The sequence below is a fragment of the Brachyistius frenatus genome, unplaced genomic scaffold (assembly GCF_029030835.1).
Source record: "Brachyistius frenatus isolate BFR_SWC_R1_liver_20210118 unplaced genomic scaffold, ASM2903083v1 Contig_67, whole genome shotgun sequence".
Classification (NCBI taxonomy): Eukaryota; Metazoa; Chordata; class Actinopteri; family Embiotocidae; genus Brachyistius; species Brachyistius frenatus.
Window position 1 is genome coordinate 1,243,724 of NW_027210666.1, and position 17,821 is coordinate 1,261,544.

A 17,821-nucleotide genomic window follows, 5' to 3' on the forward strand; every position below is an offset into this window, starting at 1 on the left:
TTTTGCATCCTCACGAATCGATAGGTTAACTAACTTGTCATTTTGTTCCACATTACGTATGGCAGTAAACTCAGGTAAATTATATAACTCCCTGAATTTAGAAACTTACTCCATTTTGTCACACTTTATAAAAAAACGTCTTGAAAAGTCAGATTATTCGTATTCAGTCAATTTCAGTGCAGTTAAATATATTTCTAAAAAATAAGCACGTTTTCTTTTTTCATCATAAAGTTTCTGGTGTTGTTGATTAGTGAAGGAAATGATAGAGGGAGGGGGGGAGGAAGAGAGGGAAAAAAATAAATTCTTTTGATAATGAGCTGTTAAATCACTATTGCTGGAAAAGAACAGTTTTAGCCTGAAAAAATGTGCTCTGTTTAGAAAGTGTGATGTTTTGAAAGATTCTTTCTACCAGTTTGAATTAATTAGAAGTTACAAGATTATATTTGGCAAATGACACTTGAGCATACATGAAAGCTTTTTTTTTTTTTTTACTCAGATCCAAAGTTGATGAGTTTTAAGTGGATATTCCTTCCTCCTCCTTTTTGCAGTGCTGCTAACACACTCTAAGCATGAGCCAACAGTGCCATCTATGGATCATTCCCGTTGGCTGACAAACCAAACATGCTCACACACTTTGGCCTCCGAGAATGTTTGGAGCCATTGAAAAGATTCAAAGGAGGAGATCATATTCTTCAGAACCATTGTTGATAGAGGGGGGAAAAAGGCCCAATTATGATAGAAAAAAAATGAGCTATCCATTCCCTGGCAGCCGTCATAATGGCAGAGTGACAATGTGGCCCTATCCTTGGCCCCTTTGCTCTCATCGCTGGCTGTGTATGGCAGTGTTCCTTTGAAGTGTGTAACCTGATAGACATGCAAGACACACCGTCCCCTGTCCCATCCTGCTAGGTGCTGATCTTTGAACCCGCTCTTTGAGGGGGAGAAATAACAGTTTTGACTGGGCACATCTTCAGCTTAAGGCTATATTTTCATAGAACACCTGAAATCTTTGTGTCCTCTGCCTGGCTTTAAAGCTAAAATGCCAGCATTACCTAAAGGATAAATAACTGCAAAAGATCATTTGTGGTTTAGATTTGAAATACTCTTCCTTCATGTCCTTGTTTGTTTCGACTTTTGAAATTAGATTTTCTAGGTAGTGTGTCCATACTGCATTGTGTGGTCGATCTGCTCTGCTCTGCTCTGCTGTGATCCGCTCTGATGTGTGATACAGATCAACAGTGTCAGTCACCCCCGGCTGTAACGCCAGTCCCCCCAAAGGCCCGCAAAACCCCTCATATTAGTCATATCACATCCCTCAAGTCCTTTATCCTTCCCTCTGTGCTCTGTGACCTGACACAGTGGCTCTTTATGCCCCGTGACCCTGCTTGTGTATGTGTGTGTGTGTGTGTGTGTGTGTGTGTGCGCGTGCGCACACGCATGCACGCTTGTGTGTTCAAGGTCAGGTCAAACCGGGGCCTCTGTTACACGATAACAGGTCTAGCTCTGTTCTCCTCGCACACCTCTGCCTCTCCTTCAGCACTCCGGGGGAGACAGAAAGCGCTCTCACTCCGCTCATCCATGTGCACTCTTTTCATTCACTCAGCTGCAAACTAATTGTAGTCGATGTTATGAATTATTAGTTATGAATTCCGTTTTCCTGAAACATTTATATTTTACAATGCTGCAAAACTTACATGGCAGTGAGTTTTGGAAGGGTGCAGTTGTAGCTTCAATCGCTTGATGTAGTAATAGATAACATAAAAAGAAAGAAAGAAAGACTAATGCAGAACTCTACAACCTTTGAGCTGATGAATAAAGACAAAGACATTTGAGCTCATTAGAGTGATGAGGAACAATAGATGATATCTATGCACATGTTCTATTCTGCCAGCTCTAATTAGCAGCGCTGTAACATCTCTGTCACACTAAGACCCAGCTTTGAGAACGATGGAAATGTTACTTTCAAATCTAATTCACTATCCTGTAATGCATTTGACTTTTCAGAAACTATGTGGGTTTTTTGTAAGTTTTTTTTTTTTTTTTTGAGAAATGATGTCTGAGGTCAGTTGACAACCAAATTTGTCCCTTTTTTTTTTTTTTTTTTAAAGAAGTCAGTGATTTCTTTTCCAGAGAAAAGTCCTGGAGATTCACACCGAGACCTTTGAGGCCTTTGTAGATGAAACGTTGCCTTCCACTGGTGTGTGTTAAAACACCTTGTGTTTAGTGAGATAATCTTTCTCTTCAACTCACACACACTCTTTACCCCCCATTCCCCGTTTCTCCTGACCTTTATAACACACACACACACTCCCCCCTCATCCTCAGCCACTACCGCCGCTCCATTATCGACATCAGCAGACAAGACTGGGGCCCTCTGAGATCGCAGAGGCAGTCTGTCCACAAGTCCAAACAGTCTTTTTCATTCCTCCCCCTCCCTCACTCCCTCTTTCTTTCTTCTACTGGCATCTTTGTCTCCATTGTATTGTCGTCGCACTTTCATCCGGACCCTTCAGAAGCCTGGCACAGCCTTGTTGCGAGTGCCCTGATGGAGGCGTATCCTGCTGAGGAAAGAAGGGAGAAGGACCAAGGGAGAGGAGAAAGAAAGGAGCAGAGAGGAAGAAGAGGAGGAAGAGGCGGAGGAGGGTTGGCTGGCCGACAGGCTGGCTGGCTGGCTGGCAGGCAGGCGGAGGAATCTCCAGTTGAACCAGGAGCTCTGTAGTATTGATTAAGCAGTTGAGGTGTTGTGAGACAAGATGTTGAGGAGGGTGTGAACTATGGAAGGAGGGGTAGGTGGGTCAAAATCAAACACGCAGCCCTTCTCTGATTACCGGCATGGTGCCGCATTAGACGTACATCGGGGGCTCAACAGAAAATGGATTTCTTTAAAAAGCTGCTTAATACATAAATCATGACCTCTGGGGTCACAGCGAGGGTTTAGGAGATCAGATCAATAACAAAGCTAATGCAAGCTTGTAGCTGGTTTGTGGTGCACGGAGACCTCTAAATGGTGTTATTGGAAGTAGCTTACAAGCAGTCTAAGGGCAACGGATAATCACTCTGTGGAAAGTTTGTTTTATGACATTTCAGCAAAGTTAAACGTGCCTCACTTAAGGATATATCACAGCATGACAGCTGCCTTCAAACAGCTGTCTCTCTGTGCTGCCTCCCTTTGTGATAGCCATTGTTATCTTTTCCTCAGGTCTGAGATGCTTGTATTTATATTGGTCGACGCGGCGGCAGCGGGGTTGAGATTGCAGGCTTGTTTTGCACATGAGGAAGGATAGCATTAGCGCTGAGATAATGGCACTGTGCATTGTTCGCTGGCCGTGTGGAAGTGGTGGGACAGGATCTATTAGACGCAGGCCCATTTCCCACCAACTGACGCTAGCAGTCCCCACAAACATTAGATAAAGAGTTGAGCCCCGAGCCTTTGTAATTTGTTTGTATTTTTCTGCTTAATGTACTTTGCTCAATCTTGTTTAGCGATGATGGAAGCTGATAGCCTTATCTCGCCTTGCCAAGGGCATGAACCTCAACAAACTGCCTGGTTGAGCATCGTGCCAGTGAAGAACTTGTGCGTTTGTGGTCGTTTTTCCTGGTTTTAGTTTGATGAATTGTAGATGCATCTGGAGGTTCTTTGTGTTTGAGCGATTGGCTAATATGTTCTGAAGTAAACACACCATTATGGTATTGCTGTAATTTCGCTGGTTTGTTTGACTGTTTATTTTAAAATTAAGGGAAATCTGTGATAATTTTTTAGTCCTGGCTAAACAAATTAGGTTTTAAAAAAAAAAAAAATCCTTTCTTTCATTGTGTGTGGTTTGGCATGTTTCCTTCAAAATGCTTTTGGATGTCTGCTGCTAACAACTGCTACATTTGATCATCTTAGATCTATTCCAGCCTCAATGCTTTCTTCTCTTCTTTCAGCTTTATCTGCAAAATATGTTCGAATTACATACATACGTGCATACATTACCTACAAAGTATTGCTCTCCAGCCTTCAAAAAGCATGAAGAATTTAGAAAAAGACAGAAGTAAGGAAGGAGATTGGACGTGTAATAAAACCTTTTAAAACTCACCGGTATCAACAGCTAGTCAGACCCAATCCTGTCTGCCGGAGAACAAGCAGCTAAGGAGTAGTGTTAAGTCTTTCAACTCTCTGCCATTCATCTACTCAAAAATTAAGAGGGCTTTTATGTTTTGTTTTGTGAACCATTCCCCTCAAGAAATATTTGTGGCAGGCCCCATCACCTCCCGCAGCTAAAGTCATAACCAGCCGTAGAAAAACACTGTCTGGAGTCTGGAGAGTGGGTTAAACCAGCATCACTGCTATATTTCTCTCCAGTCTCTCTCTGGGGAGTGTGTGTGTGTGTGTGTGTGTGTGTGTGTGTGTGTGTGTGTGTGTGTGTGTGTGTGTGTGTGTGTGTGTGTGTGTGTGTGTGTGTGTGTGTGTGTGTGTGTGTGTGTTTTTGTGTGGGGGGATATGATGTCTGTTGGAGGATGGAGGACAGGAGTTACCAGGATGCCAAGAGCCTGGAACCTGACCTCACCAGAAAAACATTTACATTTTGGAGTGTGAGTGTCAGTGAGTGTGTGTGTGTGTGTGTGTGTGTGTGTGTGTGTGTGTGTGTGTGTGTGTGTGTGTGTGTGTGTGTGTGTGTGTGTGTGTGTGTGTGTGTGTGTGTGTGTGTGTGTGTGTGTGACCATGTGTATATATAGACATCAACTGACCCTGTGGACTAGGTGCTTGTTCTGGACCATGAAAAGCAACTGACATAGTTTACCTCTCTGTGACTCGAAAACTTGCTCTTTGATTCCGTCCCTCTCGCTTTTCTGGAAGCAACTTCCTGTCTGAGATGCTCAAACACTCCCCTCGGCCAAGTGGGAACGTCGCTATGACAGAGATGGGATTATGACTTTGTTTTATGCCCTACAGAAAACTATTGCTGATGCTTATTTGTTGGAACATGTTCTCCTTTTTTAATGGTGAGAGGCGAGACCTTGACTATGTGGAGGAAGTTACAGGATTTCTTGAACATCCAGAAACCGTTGATCGACTGAAAGTAAAGGTAGACAGAAACACTTTCAATATTGTGGAAAAAACATTAAAATATTGCATTTTTAAGAATCAATAATAAATGAATAAACTTGTTTGCTTGAATACTGATTATTCATGGTCATACAGCACATCGATAAACAACCTAATGTCTCTGCTGCTTCCTCTACATGTAGTTTTCCATGTGTGCTGATATGGAAAGCCTCCTTGTCCTTGGCCTTCTGAAACCAGGGCTTTGTGCTTGCTTTGGCTAAGGCCCTCTGCCTCCCTGTCTGACGACTGGCTGGGCCTGTGTTTACGTAACCATATATATCTGAGAGGAAACTCGTGAAACGTTAATCTTGCTACTTTTTAACCCTGATGAATTTCTACATTTTCCAGCTGTGCAGCATGGCATATTTATGCTCAGGCTCTATTGCTGAAAACAGCTCTGTCATTGTAAATGAATCACTATCCGGGACTAAAGTAAGTGTGTGTGTGTGTGTGTGTGTGTGTGTGTGTGTGTGTGTGTGTGTGTGTGTGTGTGTGTGTGTGTGTGTGTGTGTGTGTGTGTGTGTGTGTGTGTGTGTGTGTGTGTGTGTGTGTGTGTGTGTGTGTGTGCGTGCGTGCGTGTGTGTAAACTTCAGGCTAGCAAACTGTACAAATAACAGCTCAGTCATGAAAATCTGCAGTAGTACCTCCGTGGATAAAATCTGCAGCTTCTTTTTCATTCTTCTCTGAACACTAATCGGAGCACACTGGCCTGTCACTCGTCACTTTTCTGTGGGTCGATAAGCGTCCTTCACTCATCGCGTTGAAGAGTCAATGTCTCATGTCATATCCTGTGTTGGCTGGTCACACCTGCACCGTGGCCTCAGCGGAGGATAATACTCTCCCCTCGTCTCCTTCCTCTCTCCCCTTCTTGTAACTCGGACCTGCATCATCTCAGGAACCAGTCAGGGGCATTTGGGTTTATGAGGCAGCTGGCTTTGGGAGAATTTTGTTTTTCTTATTCCACCACTCTGTATGGTTGAGGACTGACACGTGTTGAGTCATCTCGCCAGCCACGTCCACAAGCACAAAGGAAGAGCCGCGTCTTTCAGCAGCTGCTTCAAACACACAACCCTACCAATTTACCAGAGGGAATGTCTCTAAAAGCCTTTTAGGACAATACTTTGGCTGATGTTTGTTTTACAAAGACATTCGTTAAGCCTGCTTGTCCACTTGTAGCTTTGTTTTGATGAATCAGACACAATACCGAAGGCTTTAGCTGCGATATATGCTGTATAAGCAGAATACATTTAGTAAATACCGTGTGTAACTTAATGTTTCATTTGACCAAACTATATCCTGTACCTTGTGCACACCTCTCCACATCCTATCACTCCTTTACCAACTCTGGGAGTCACCTTGGAGTAAAACTGCCTATACAGAATGATAATGAGGAAGCTGATTTACAACAAATAAGCAGCGTGTCCTCCTACTAAGTTCACTTACTTCCTGTCAGTTTGGCATGTCTGTGTTGTCAGAACAGCCCAACACGCCCCGGGTCTACGTCCGCATTACATTAAACACAATCGCTTGACCCCAACAGGCCCTATCCCCTGTACCACATCTACCCGAGCTGCTACAACAAGGTCCACCCCCCCACACCCCACCCCACCCCACCTGTGTTTCCACCATGTACTGGAGAGAACAATCCCATTACATTACAACAGGCCCAGAGCTGATCTAATGCGGAGAACATTAAAACCGTGTCGCATCCACTCACTTACTTGATGGATCCAGGAGGAGAGATGGAGAAGAGAGGGAATCTTGAAGAGGGGGGACGGGATCGCAGGCTCGCGGGGGTCAGACACGGTGACGATGTGACAATGTGATTGCTGCAATGGAGAGTACGTGACGGTGCCCCGGTGCCCCGGTGCCCTTGAGCAAACTGTCATTCAAACCACTTTAATTAATTTCCCCACCTTGTCCTCTTCCCCACCTCGGCGCGATCACAGCCAAACACGCTACCTACAGGAGGCAGTAATTTAATGCAGCGTGCATGTCAACAACTTTGGACTTGATAAAAAAGGGATTTTTGTGATGGAACTGTGCGGTGTTGTGTGTGTAATGGTTAAGATCTGCCGGCTCTGGACTCGTAGTTGTCAGAACAGACTGAAGCGGGCATTTTGGATATCTACCATTTCACAAAATGGAGCTTTGTATTGTTAGGGTGTATAATTAAGACCTCATTGTGACAGCCATTGAGAGAGAGTTAATGAGGGTTCTGATGTGTTCCATATGAATATGAATATTGAATTTTTAATATTTTATAGCTTTCTAATTGCCTTGGTTGCTGCTAATGGCTCTGACTGTTGAATATTACCCTGACTGAATACGTGGCATGGGTAAGAACCTTTAAAGCAGAGCTCTGATAAAACAGCCGCATTCTCAAGTTGAATTCTTGGCTGTATGATGTTCTTGTCTTTGGGGCAGATACATATCTTGACTGAAGGCATGTCTGTGACTGTGAATACATTTGAAGCAGTCTTTTACTCCCTTACTAAGATGAATGTATATATAATTACAAAGTATATCACGCACACTACCTTGATATAGAGTTTAATGGCCGTATCGTTTCTTTGTGGAGCATGTCTGCTGGCCTTAATCTTCTCCACAGCTGACATCTTAATAACTCAGCCCTCTCCATCCATTTCCACGGGAGACATCCGGATGTGGGGGAAGGATTAGTTTAATGAATTTGACAATTAGTAACAGAAGTTAATGACTGCATGGGGCTAAGTACCCTGATGGACATGACTGGGGGGACTAAGGACTTCCATTGCTCTGGGCCATAGATCCTCATTAATAGCTTTTTTCTGCCTGCCGCAGAGGACAGGGGAGGCCAGGCCGGGCCTTTGTTTAGTCTGCCTGTGACGGAGCTGCTGGGGGGTTGCACTGTTGCACAATGCCATGCCAGAATTAGTCCCGCTCTGGGCATGAGTTAATGCAGGCCCTCGGGTCCTGGATCAGGTGAGGCTTCCTTTAATGAACAAGGGTCATTAAATGTTGAAAAAAAAGACATGGAATCAGCGCAGGGAGGAAGCGCTTTCTTCAGGTCTTGTGCCAACACTCATGAAGAAAGAAAAGTGGTTTGTGGGTCACAGGTCTCCTGATGACCTACGCCTTGATTTATCATTATGTTACCCGGATCCCACTTCTAATGCAGTCAAAACATCGTTTAGCCAGATAGCTCTCATAAAGATTTTATTATTATTTATTATTACACTGTGCTCCATGATCTACCTAGTCGCTTTGTCAAATATTTCCACCATAAACCATTTTGATAAATTTTTTAGCTACTATAAAATCAAAGTTTGTATTTTTTTATGGCGTCATGAATACGCATAGAAAAATTCCCATAATAACCATCAATTCAGATTTATATGCACGTACACTCCTTCTTCACAATAATTTATCCTACCTTCTCCCACAGAGGATGAGAAAGTATGGCTAGAATTTGTAAAATCACATCCCCAGCAGCATTAGCTGCCCCCTCATTCCTGCCTGTCTCCTGGTGATAGCTATAATAGCAACAAAAACACAGCCACATCCAAAAATAATCACTTCCCAAAGCTGTTGCCAAACGGCCCAGCATCAAGAGTCTCCATTGAAAATAAAGGGATGTATGACAAAAAAAAACCATTGTGTTATTGTTTGTGGTAAGTTTGCCCGGGTCTAAGGCTGTATGATCTGATGTAATAAGAGCAAGCGAAAAGAGAAGGCATTTCATTTTTGGAGGCAGAGTTGATCCTCAGAGGTCCCAGCACCAACGACAGTGTGCATCCTGAGACAGAGGAGATCGAGGAGATAGAGGGAGACAGAGACGGAGAAGCTCCTGTTTGTTGTTGCTCTGACGCTCTGATATTCTGTCAGGCCCTGCCAAGTTTAAAGCCAAGCGAACAAATTGGTGTTGATGTAGCGCACTCCTTCAACACTCTCATTTGTATATCTTCTCCTCTTCCTCTCCGTCTCTCCTCATCCTCCTCTTTTACCTCCTAATTTGCCTCTTTAGGGAGTGACAGTTGCATTTAGGGAAAAGGTTATCATTGCATTAGAATAGAGTGCTGGCCTTGAGGCTTACCTAGAATTACATGACACTGCCTGCAGCCCCCTTCGCTCTGTGCTGGGGCTGAAATGTTATCAGTCTGACTTAATTACTGTCACTGGGCCACCGAATTGACTATAACGCACATTCCCGCGTTGGACACATTGGAGAGATATTAAAACTTGAGAGCAGAATCCCTCCTTTAGATCTCTTAGTGTTTAACTTCGGGTCAAAGAGTTAAATTCTAGCTGCGTAGTAGTTTGTATGTGTTTATACCTCACATCCTTTTCTGCACCAGGAACACCACACGCACACAGAGCACATCCTTTATCTGATTAGCTGGCACGCCTATGTGGAGCTGTGTGTGTGTGTGTGTGTGTGTGTGTGTGTGTGTGTGTGTGTGTGTGTGTGTGTGTGTGTGTGTGTGTGTGTGTGTGTGTGTGTGTGTGTGTGTGTGTGTGTGTGTGTGTGTGTGTGTGTGTGTGTGTGTGTGTGTGTGTGTGTGTGTGTGTGTGTGTGTGAGGCTCAGTGCGTTTCAGCTGAGCATCAGGCCCCAGGCAGGGCATGGATTTCATTTAGGAAAGTATCAAAGGTTTACACGCTGTTCGCTTTAATCAGCATGTTTATCAGGCAGAGAAAAATTGCAGGAAGGGACCACAGGGAGAGGGAGGGGTGGGAGGGTTATCTTAAGGACCAGTAGCCAGGGAAATTGATAATGGCTACAAGGTAATTTACTGGAGACTTGTGCATCCCTCCACTGCTTCTACCCTTGCCTCTCATTCTAATTACAGCCCATGTAATGTTCTAATGAATCTGCAGGTGTGTGTGTGTGTGTGTGTGGGAGGGGGGAGGAGGTGCTTTTGTGCCTCTGCATGCGTGTGCGTCAGCGTGCGTGTTCTCGCCTGACACGTGTGTGTTTGTTTGTGTGTGTCACTCTGGATCAAGCCTGTTTTCGTGTAAGAAGATTGAACGCATCTCAAGGCTGTGTCAGTATCTCTCGAGTGCACAGTTGTCTCACTGTTTCTGAAGTATGAATATGATATGAAAAGCAATTAGGTTAGCCCTCAGCAATATTAAAGATACATGCCACTCACAGACGCAAAGTTTCGCTGATACTTCAAGTTGTCACTGCGGCTCCATCTTTTCCGGCTGGACGCGTAGAGGACGGAAGCCGCGGCCAGCCGCTCGTCCCCTGCTCACAAGGTCCAGCCGCTGCCGTTGGTGGTGCGGCTGGTGCCTGACACACACACATATACACACTCACGTGTGTGCATAAACACACACACTCGCAGAGCCATGTACGCAAACCTCCAGGGGATATGGGCTGGACCTTGAAGGCCGTGATCGGACCAGAGTGTAAACATCCCCACAGGATCGCAGTCCAATGAAAGGAATGAGCTGTCAGGAATCTGCTTTCTTTGTCTTTCTCCCTCTTGGTGTGTGTCTGTGTTTACATGTGTTTGTGTGGTTTTTGTTCAGATAACACTTTGGGATACCATTGTAGGTCGAGAAAGGAGTATTTGGCCTTGAGAGACTATGACATCATGTTGCCGTCTGAATGCACGTCGCACTGTACTGTATAATGGGGGGGGGGGAATACATCTTTGTAGTCAAGTTTCCTCCATCTTTGCCTCCCAACAGGAAAAGGAGGGTGTTGAGGCAGTGTCTGTAGGGGCCATTCTCTCCGATTACCAGAGGGTCCGTGTGGAAAATGTGTAAGTCAAACACACACACTTTTTATCTAAAGTGCGCGCACACACACACTGCGTTCAGGCCCCTGAACTCCAATGACGCACAGTCTGTGGTCCACCGAAGGAAAAGAGTACATCCTCTGTAGTCTGCACTTCACAGTGTGTTCCAAACTTTGGAATGAGTTTTTGTTTAAACACACACATATACACACTTTGGGTTTTGTTTATGCGCTTTTATTTAGACAAGCTTTGATTTTATGGTGTGGTTCTGTTTTTATGGAGCAGTGATTTGAAGAAAAGGAATGAAACCGCTTGTTTCATTACAGTCACATGATTTTTGTTAATATAAAAAAACGCACTTTCCAATTTTTGAGTGAAACACAACTTTTATTCACAGAAAGATGATAGACTTTCCGTGTGACACAGATACTCATGTTTTTCTTGGTCTTTTTTTTTTCTTTCAGCTTTCTCTCTTTGTTCTCTCTTGTTCTAAACTTTCAGAGACTGGACACATTGCAGCACAAAAGCTCTCTTTATATTAACAAATCCTGCTGTCAGTCAAATTGCTGTTTCCCCATATACACACACACGATAGAGACACACATTTACACATAAACATTAAGCATTTTTTTGGAGGAGTGAACACTTGTGTGCAGACAGTTTGGCTCCAGTTACCTGCTGTGGATGTGTGTGTTCCTCAGGAGTTCACGGGACAGACAAACCACAGCTTAAGATGGAGCTTTTTGTTTTTTTTGCGTGTGTGTGTGTGTTTGTCTTCTCCTTGAATTAAGCCGCTGGCTGTGGTGGCAGGTGGGAGCATGTGCTGTGTGCCTATCAGGGTGGCAGCCTTTCCCGCAAATGGAAAAGGTGCCCGGCCAAGTTGGCTTTGAAGTTGTTGTGAAGCTGGCAAATATTCAATATTAAAAGCGCTTTGCATCCCTTTCACCTGTTCCCCAGATGTTTCCGGCTCGGTTTGCAGCCCTTGGCCTACCTGTGGCGCCGAGACCAAGAGTCCCTGCTCGCCGAGATGATATCATCTGACCTCCATGCTATCCTCATCAAAGTCGCCGCCTTGGGTGAGTTTGTGTCTTTTGTGTCTTAGCCAGCTAGTGAGCAGTCTGATGTCCCCTCACTCCTGGTCACCCTTTTCTTTCTCCTTTTACTTCCTCTCAAGGTGCCATGTTGGTTAAGTAAGGACAGAATTTGAATGAGTTGCAGATAGGAGGGAAAGGAGGTGTAACCAGAGAGAAAAAGGGAGACAAGAGTAATGCCTTAATCATTAATCTGGGGCTTAGCAGTGGTGTTGAGACTTGTGCCAGCGGCAAAGGTATTGAAGCAGAGAACAATATGAAAAGATAAGAAGCACAGGGGGAGGAGGAGTGAGGGAAGTGCGCAGTGCTATTGGGAGGAGGAGGGGGGGGTGGCATTCGAGAAATAATCGCAGGTGATTGCCCTGCACATTAATGCAACCTGTCAATAAGCGGCGCATGTCGCCATTGTGTGCGAGAAACACTGCTTTCGCATAGCTCGAAATAAGTGGTCCGTGAAGCGAAGATTAAAATCTGGTGTCTCTCATTTATGTTTTTCAACTGAGGGAAGAGGTTAATGTGGTGTCACCTGCTCTCTACCTGCCTGTTTTGCAGCCCGAGGACAGGAAGATCAGATTACTGAATAACAGGAGAGAAAGAAAAAAAAGTTTTCTCTTTCTTTTCTCCGTTACACGATGTTAAGATCCCTACCTGTATCTACTTGACAGTGCAGCCGGATCCCCTTTTACGGTGCCAGTGATAAATGATAATTATGGCTACAAATGGTTCTTTTTACTCTCAAACTACTCATGGCGATAGATCATCATGTAGACACTGTTTACGTGCTGTTAAGTGCTTGTTGTCACCTTTGGTAGCAATCAGTCGAAAAGGGGTCGCCGGCTGACTGATGACCCGCAGAGCCGAGCAGGATATTCTGCATATCTTTCAACGCTGCTCAAATAACCTCTCGTGGAATGTACTTGTCAAGCCATTTATCTTTGGTACTTTATTTGCTAGAGCCATTTCTCATTTGTAATGGCTTTGATCAAGGACATTTTGGTCATAAATAATGAAACTTGTCAGATGCCTGTCAGAGGAGAGGTCACAATCCATATTTTTTTTTACCTATTTTTATGCGTGATTTTAATTATTGTTTATTAGTTAAATTTTTTTTTTTTTTTTTATTTATTTTTTTTAAAATTTTTGTAATATGCTCTAAATCTGTATTTAATGTTAATTGGTCAACCATAATGCTAAATTACTCTTCACCCCACCTTAACGATCTCACTGTCACCCTCTAACCCTGCAACCTCCGCCGAGCTTTCTACTCCGAACACAACTTCGTCTAAAAGCAAATTCTCAAAATGTTTTTGAAGATTATAATTAGAAAGGAAAATCACCTCGGGTGCCTTTGAGTGTGTGTCTTGGCCTCCCACTGGAGGTGTTTGCGTGAGTGTGTGTGCGTGTGTGTTTTGGCTACAGGTAAAAAGAAAAGATCTTATCAGACCTGACTTCTCACCTGTCCTAAGGCAGAGGTAATTAGAAAGCAGAGAATTGAATGGGGGTGCAAGCGCCCGAGGCGTTTCAGGCAGCGCTCATGTAATTGCAGCTTTGGTGGAAGCAGGTTTGAGCAGTGAGGTGTGCTGTTTAGGGGAGATTGGGTGACAGAAGGGCGTACCTGGTGGCCTTTGGTGTTTATGTTTGTGTGTCTGTGAGAGGGAGAGCAAGAGAAAGAGATTTGGAGGGATTTACTTGAGCAGACCCCATGAGGAGAAAAAAACAAAAAAACAACTTTCACAGAGCAAAGGTTAAGTCTGCATCTGACCTGACAGCCACAGCAGCTCAGGATATACTGGGCTGTGTCATACACCCTTGCACAAAGCGACGGCAAGTGCAATGTACGAGTCTTTGCTCGACGCAGTTTTGCATCCAGCGCCCACATCTTTAAAATAGCACTTGTGCCCATCTTAGCACACACGGGTGTGTTGGTGTTAAAATGAGATGTGCTAAGGTACATTGTACATGACACACAAGCATGCAAAAGATATAATACAAATAAAAAAAAAGATTACAATTATTATTGTGTTCATCAGTCTTTTCAATCTGTGCATGAGCAGATTTGTTTCCTGTGCGGAGAAGGATTATTTTGTACTACTTGGAACGTCCGGCTTTATAAGAGCAATCCGAAACCTGTCTTTTAAAAATATTGAGAGATGACAATCTGATCGGTTCATTTTATTTTAAGACATTACATTTCATTTAGCTGACGCTTTTATCCAAAGCGTCTTACAATAGAGACAAAAGACAGCTGTGATTAATTCAGGCACACATTTCTTTCTTTCTTTCTTTCTTTCTTTCTTTCTTTCTTTCTTTCTTTCTTTCTTTCTTTCTTTCTTTCTTTCTTTCTTTCTTTCTTTCTTTCTTTCTTTCTTTCTTTCTTTCTTTCTTTCTTTCTTCCTTCCTTCCTTCCTTCCTTCCTTCCTTTCTTCTTTCTTTTCTTCTTCTTGTTGGTAACACATCCCTGTAGTGAAAACTCAGCTGTCCAAATTCAGGATGAGCCTCTAACTGATTTCTCCAGAAGTGTTCATTTGTGTGCTGATGGCAGCGTAACCCCACCAAAGAGGGAAAAGAAGATTTTTAGTCTTTGAAGATGCCAAATTGCATGCAGGGAAGTAAGTTCAACTACCTGAGTCGAAGCCTATGAATGTCAGAAAATGCCGCTAATTAGCAAAGAAGCATTCCTCAAAGGAAGATGCATAGTTTTGTTGGGAAACAATCTCTTTATAATGCAATATCTCTTGAGCTAATTGGCAATTTCAAAATCTTGTATTAAATATTAATGTAATTAGTTAATTGATTGATTAGTGCAGGTGAGTATCAGGCCACCGGTTCAACAGTTAATTGGTCCTCAGCTCCAGAGATAATTGGCATGTGTGAAATCAGGGTCTATGTGCCGCAAAACCTTTTATCTCTGCATGATCTTTTACCCTTCACACGAGCACAGCCTGTGTGCTGTGAGGGGAATTTATGTCGCATATTTGCTTCCGCTGATCACCTCACCACTTAAGGACGTTTATTATAGTTTAATATATATTTAAAGGACAATTAATGGTCAAAGACATTAAAAAGAATTTACTAAAACCTGTTCAGTGTGGAAGACTGAGCAATTCAGAGATTTTTTTCTTGTTATTGAAAAACAAAACAGAAGATATTTTTATGCTATAAGACATTATACGTATTATCAATCCCTGCAAAAAGACATGATGCAATTTGTTCCAGGATTTAAGTGGTCTGTCCTCCAACCCAGACCAATTTAGCTTTTAATCATTTCAGTCAATCAATTCGTTTATGTAACACAGTAAAGCACCAAAGAACGACTATAAATTATTAACTTGTTAAAGTAATGACGTTATGCACAGCATAGCAGTATAATAGACGTTACATACGTAACTTATGCACATCAACAACAAGCACTGCTGAAAGCTTTTATATTTTATATATAATCGAAGTCTCACTGAGTTATTGTTGTTTACAAACAACTCGACTTGTTGTCGAGTGTTTACTGAATATTTGAAGGCAAATTTTCATACGTTTATGATATATAAAGCTATAACAACTTGAATTTGATCATTTTTCAGTATCTTGTCATGTTGTCTATAATATTCATATCGCAGATATACCCTGAAATGTGGTGACATTGTTTAGGGCCAACAAGCCCACTGCTACTTGCCTATTGAAAGGTTTTTTTTTAGGCTGTTGATAAACATGTGATTTCTGACTTTAGAGTTTAGTTTGTGGTCATACTGTAAGTTTAGCCTACAGTCAGGTTCAACTGCTTTCTGCTCAGTCAGTTCTGAACACTCATAGAGGACAATCAAAATTACAGTGAGTGAATATTTGCTTTATAAACTTTATGGTCAAAATGTTCTATAGCCAAAGGTCACATCTTCAGATTACTCATCCAAATATATTTAGTTTACAAAGGAGGAAGAGAAGCAGAGGATGTTACTTAAAAAAACAAAAAAAACATGAACTACTTATCAAAATAGTTGTGGATTCATTTGTTTGCCTATTGTTGAATTAATGGTTTAAGCTATAATGTCAATAGACCATTCATTAAGTAAGAATTCTCTTGGTCTGATTTTGATTAGTACCGTTACTAATACGACTCCATTTTTGGGCATTTTTAGGCTTCCATGCAAGAGAAAGATGAAAACAGGTGATTGTAGAGACCATGGATTTGCAATAATCCCTCACTGTTCTTAACTCTTGCTTTTTAACGCAAATTAATTGCATCCACATAACAAAACATGTACTAACACAAAATGATTTGCAAAAAGTTGCATACCTAGATAATTATTCAATCTTCCTGCTCGTGACTTTTTTCTTTATCATGTTGATTGTTGATGTTTTTTTGAACAGTTTGTACTGTAGAGTGGTCAATGTGTACCTGAAGCTTTAGATAGTTTAAGAATGATGGGCAGTGATTGTTTTTCTTATTTAAACCACTTGCCACACATTGAACTGTAGTTGCAGTTCCCTCTCAAACAGAAAAATGTATTTATTAATTTCCACAAGTTAATTTTGGCCACTTCTCTGTGGTTTTAAATTTTCCCACTTGCTCCTCTTTTGATTTTTTTGAGACTGAAAAGATTTCATCTTGCTGCGATTGCTGCACAATTCATGCTGCCTATTATTCTGCTCATAGACACTGAATTTCAGATAAGAGCCTAACAAATTTCACATATAACCTTAATCTTATCATCCTTTGTAGCGTGCCACTTCCCTCCCCTTCTTTCTTCCTCTCCGTTCTGTATTCCTCTGTCTGCCTTACAAAGATTAGGTGATAGTGAACCAGCTATTGTTTTGGCGCAGGTCTTTGAGCGCGTTGTTTAAAGGCTGATGCAGCTCACCTACTAGGGAGGAGATGCTTATTTCATCCATTTAAAGGCTAAAATGTTACACATCATGAATCCAATTTTCTCTGCCTTTTCTCTCTGAAGGCAGGGATTAAAGCCGAGCTGTCAGCTGGCACGCCAGATCTTAAGACATCCCGCGGATGTCTGCGATACTGCGCTCAGCTCAGCTCAGACAGTATCGCGAATCTCCCGGCTTTTAATTTGGCATTAGGCTCAGTAAGCAAAATCGCAAGCCGTTTCAATTAAATAGGTAACTCAGTGCTGTGGGTTTACACGAATCAACCTCAAGGTGGGAAAAGGCCGATCATGATTATTGAAGAGAATTAGTGCAAAATTATACTCTGGAAATAATTGCCATTGACGTCTTGAAGGGTAGAAGTGAGAGCAGCACTTTCTGTAGAGGTCAGATTCAATCCAGTTGTATTTATATAGCACCAAATCAAAGAAGGAAAATGTAGTTTTATTTGATCTGAGAACATTTGGTTCAAGAATTGACTGTTGTGAATGTTTAAGCACATTCAAAGGATTCTCCAGTATTTTTCTATAATGATAACTTCTATTATGTCTTATAATGTGCACAAAATAATTTAAAAAAAATAAGAAGTTTTTACCGTTTTCCACACCAATATAAAGACTAACTCAGTTGTCTAAATGGCTCTCGGCTTCCTGGTAAACTTTTTCTTCCTCCTTAATTTCAACCCCCTAAATGTCGACAGTGTTTTTAAAAAATGCTCTCCCTCATTACTGGACTCCCTGGTTTTAAAGTTCACCGAATCTAATTGGAGTTTTATAGGATAATACGTAGTAAAAAGCCCCTTTTAAAGGCGAGCCATTCCTCTCCGTCTCTCTTAGGGAAGCTCCTCTCTCTCCAAAGTGCGGTCTCGCTGTCTCTGGCGGCAGACTAATGGCAGCTTCTAGTGGGCTTATTTGGGTTTAATGTGGCATAATGAGGTTAGGTAATTGGGTTTAGGTCAAGTTGTAAAACAGGTTCAGAGGAGACAGAGATGTGAAGATCATGTAAATGAGTGGTGTTGGATCGCTGAAGGCTCACACTG

The 17,821-nt window shown here is 42.5% G+C and overlaps 1 protein-coding gene across 2 annotated transcripts in view; it reads left to right on the forward strand.

Moving 5' to 3' along the window:
* The window catches only part of dph6 (diphthamine biosynthesis 6), a 57,025-nt gene that overhangs the window by 4,049 nt on the left and 35,155 nt on the right, over window positions 1-17,821 (forward strand). For both annotated transcript variants that reach the window (XM_069707168.1, XM_069707169.1), the window contains 2 exons: window positions 10,770-10,843; window positions 11,777-11,895. In XM_069707168.1, the coding sequence (XP_069563269.1) occupies window positions 10,770-10,843; window positions 11,777-11,895 (193 nt within the window). The remainder of the gene's footprint in view (window positions 1-10,769; window positions 10,844-11,776; window positions 11,896-17,821) is intronic.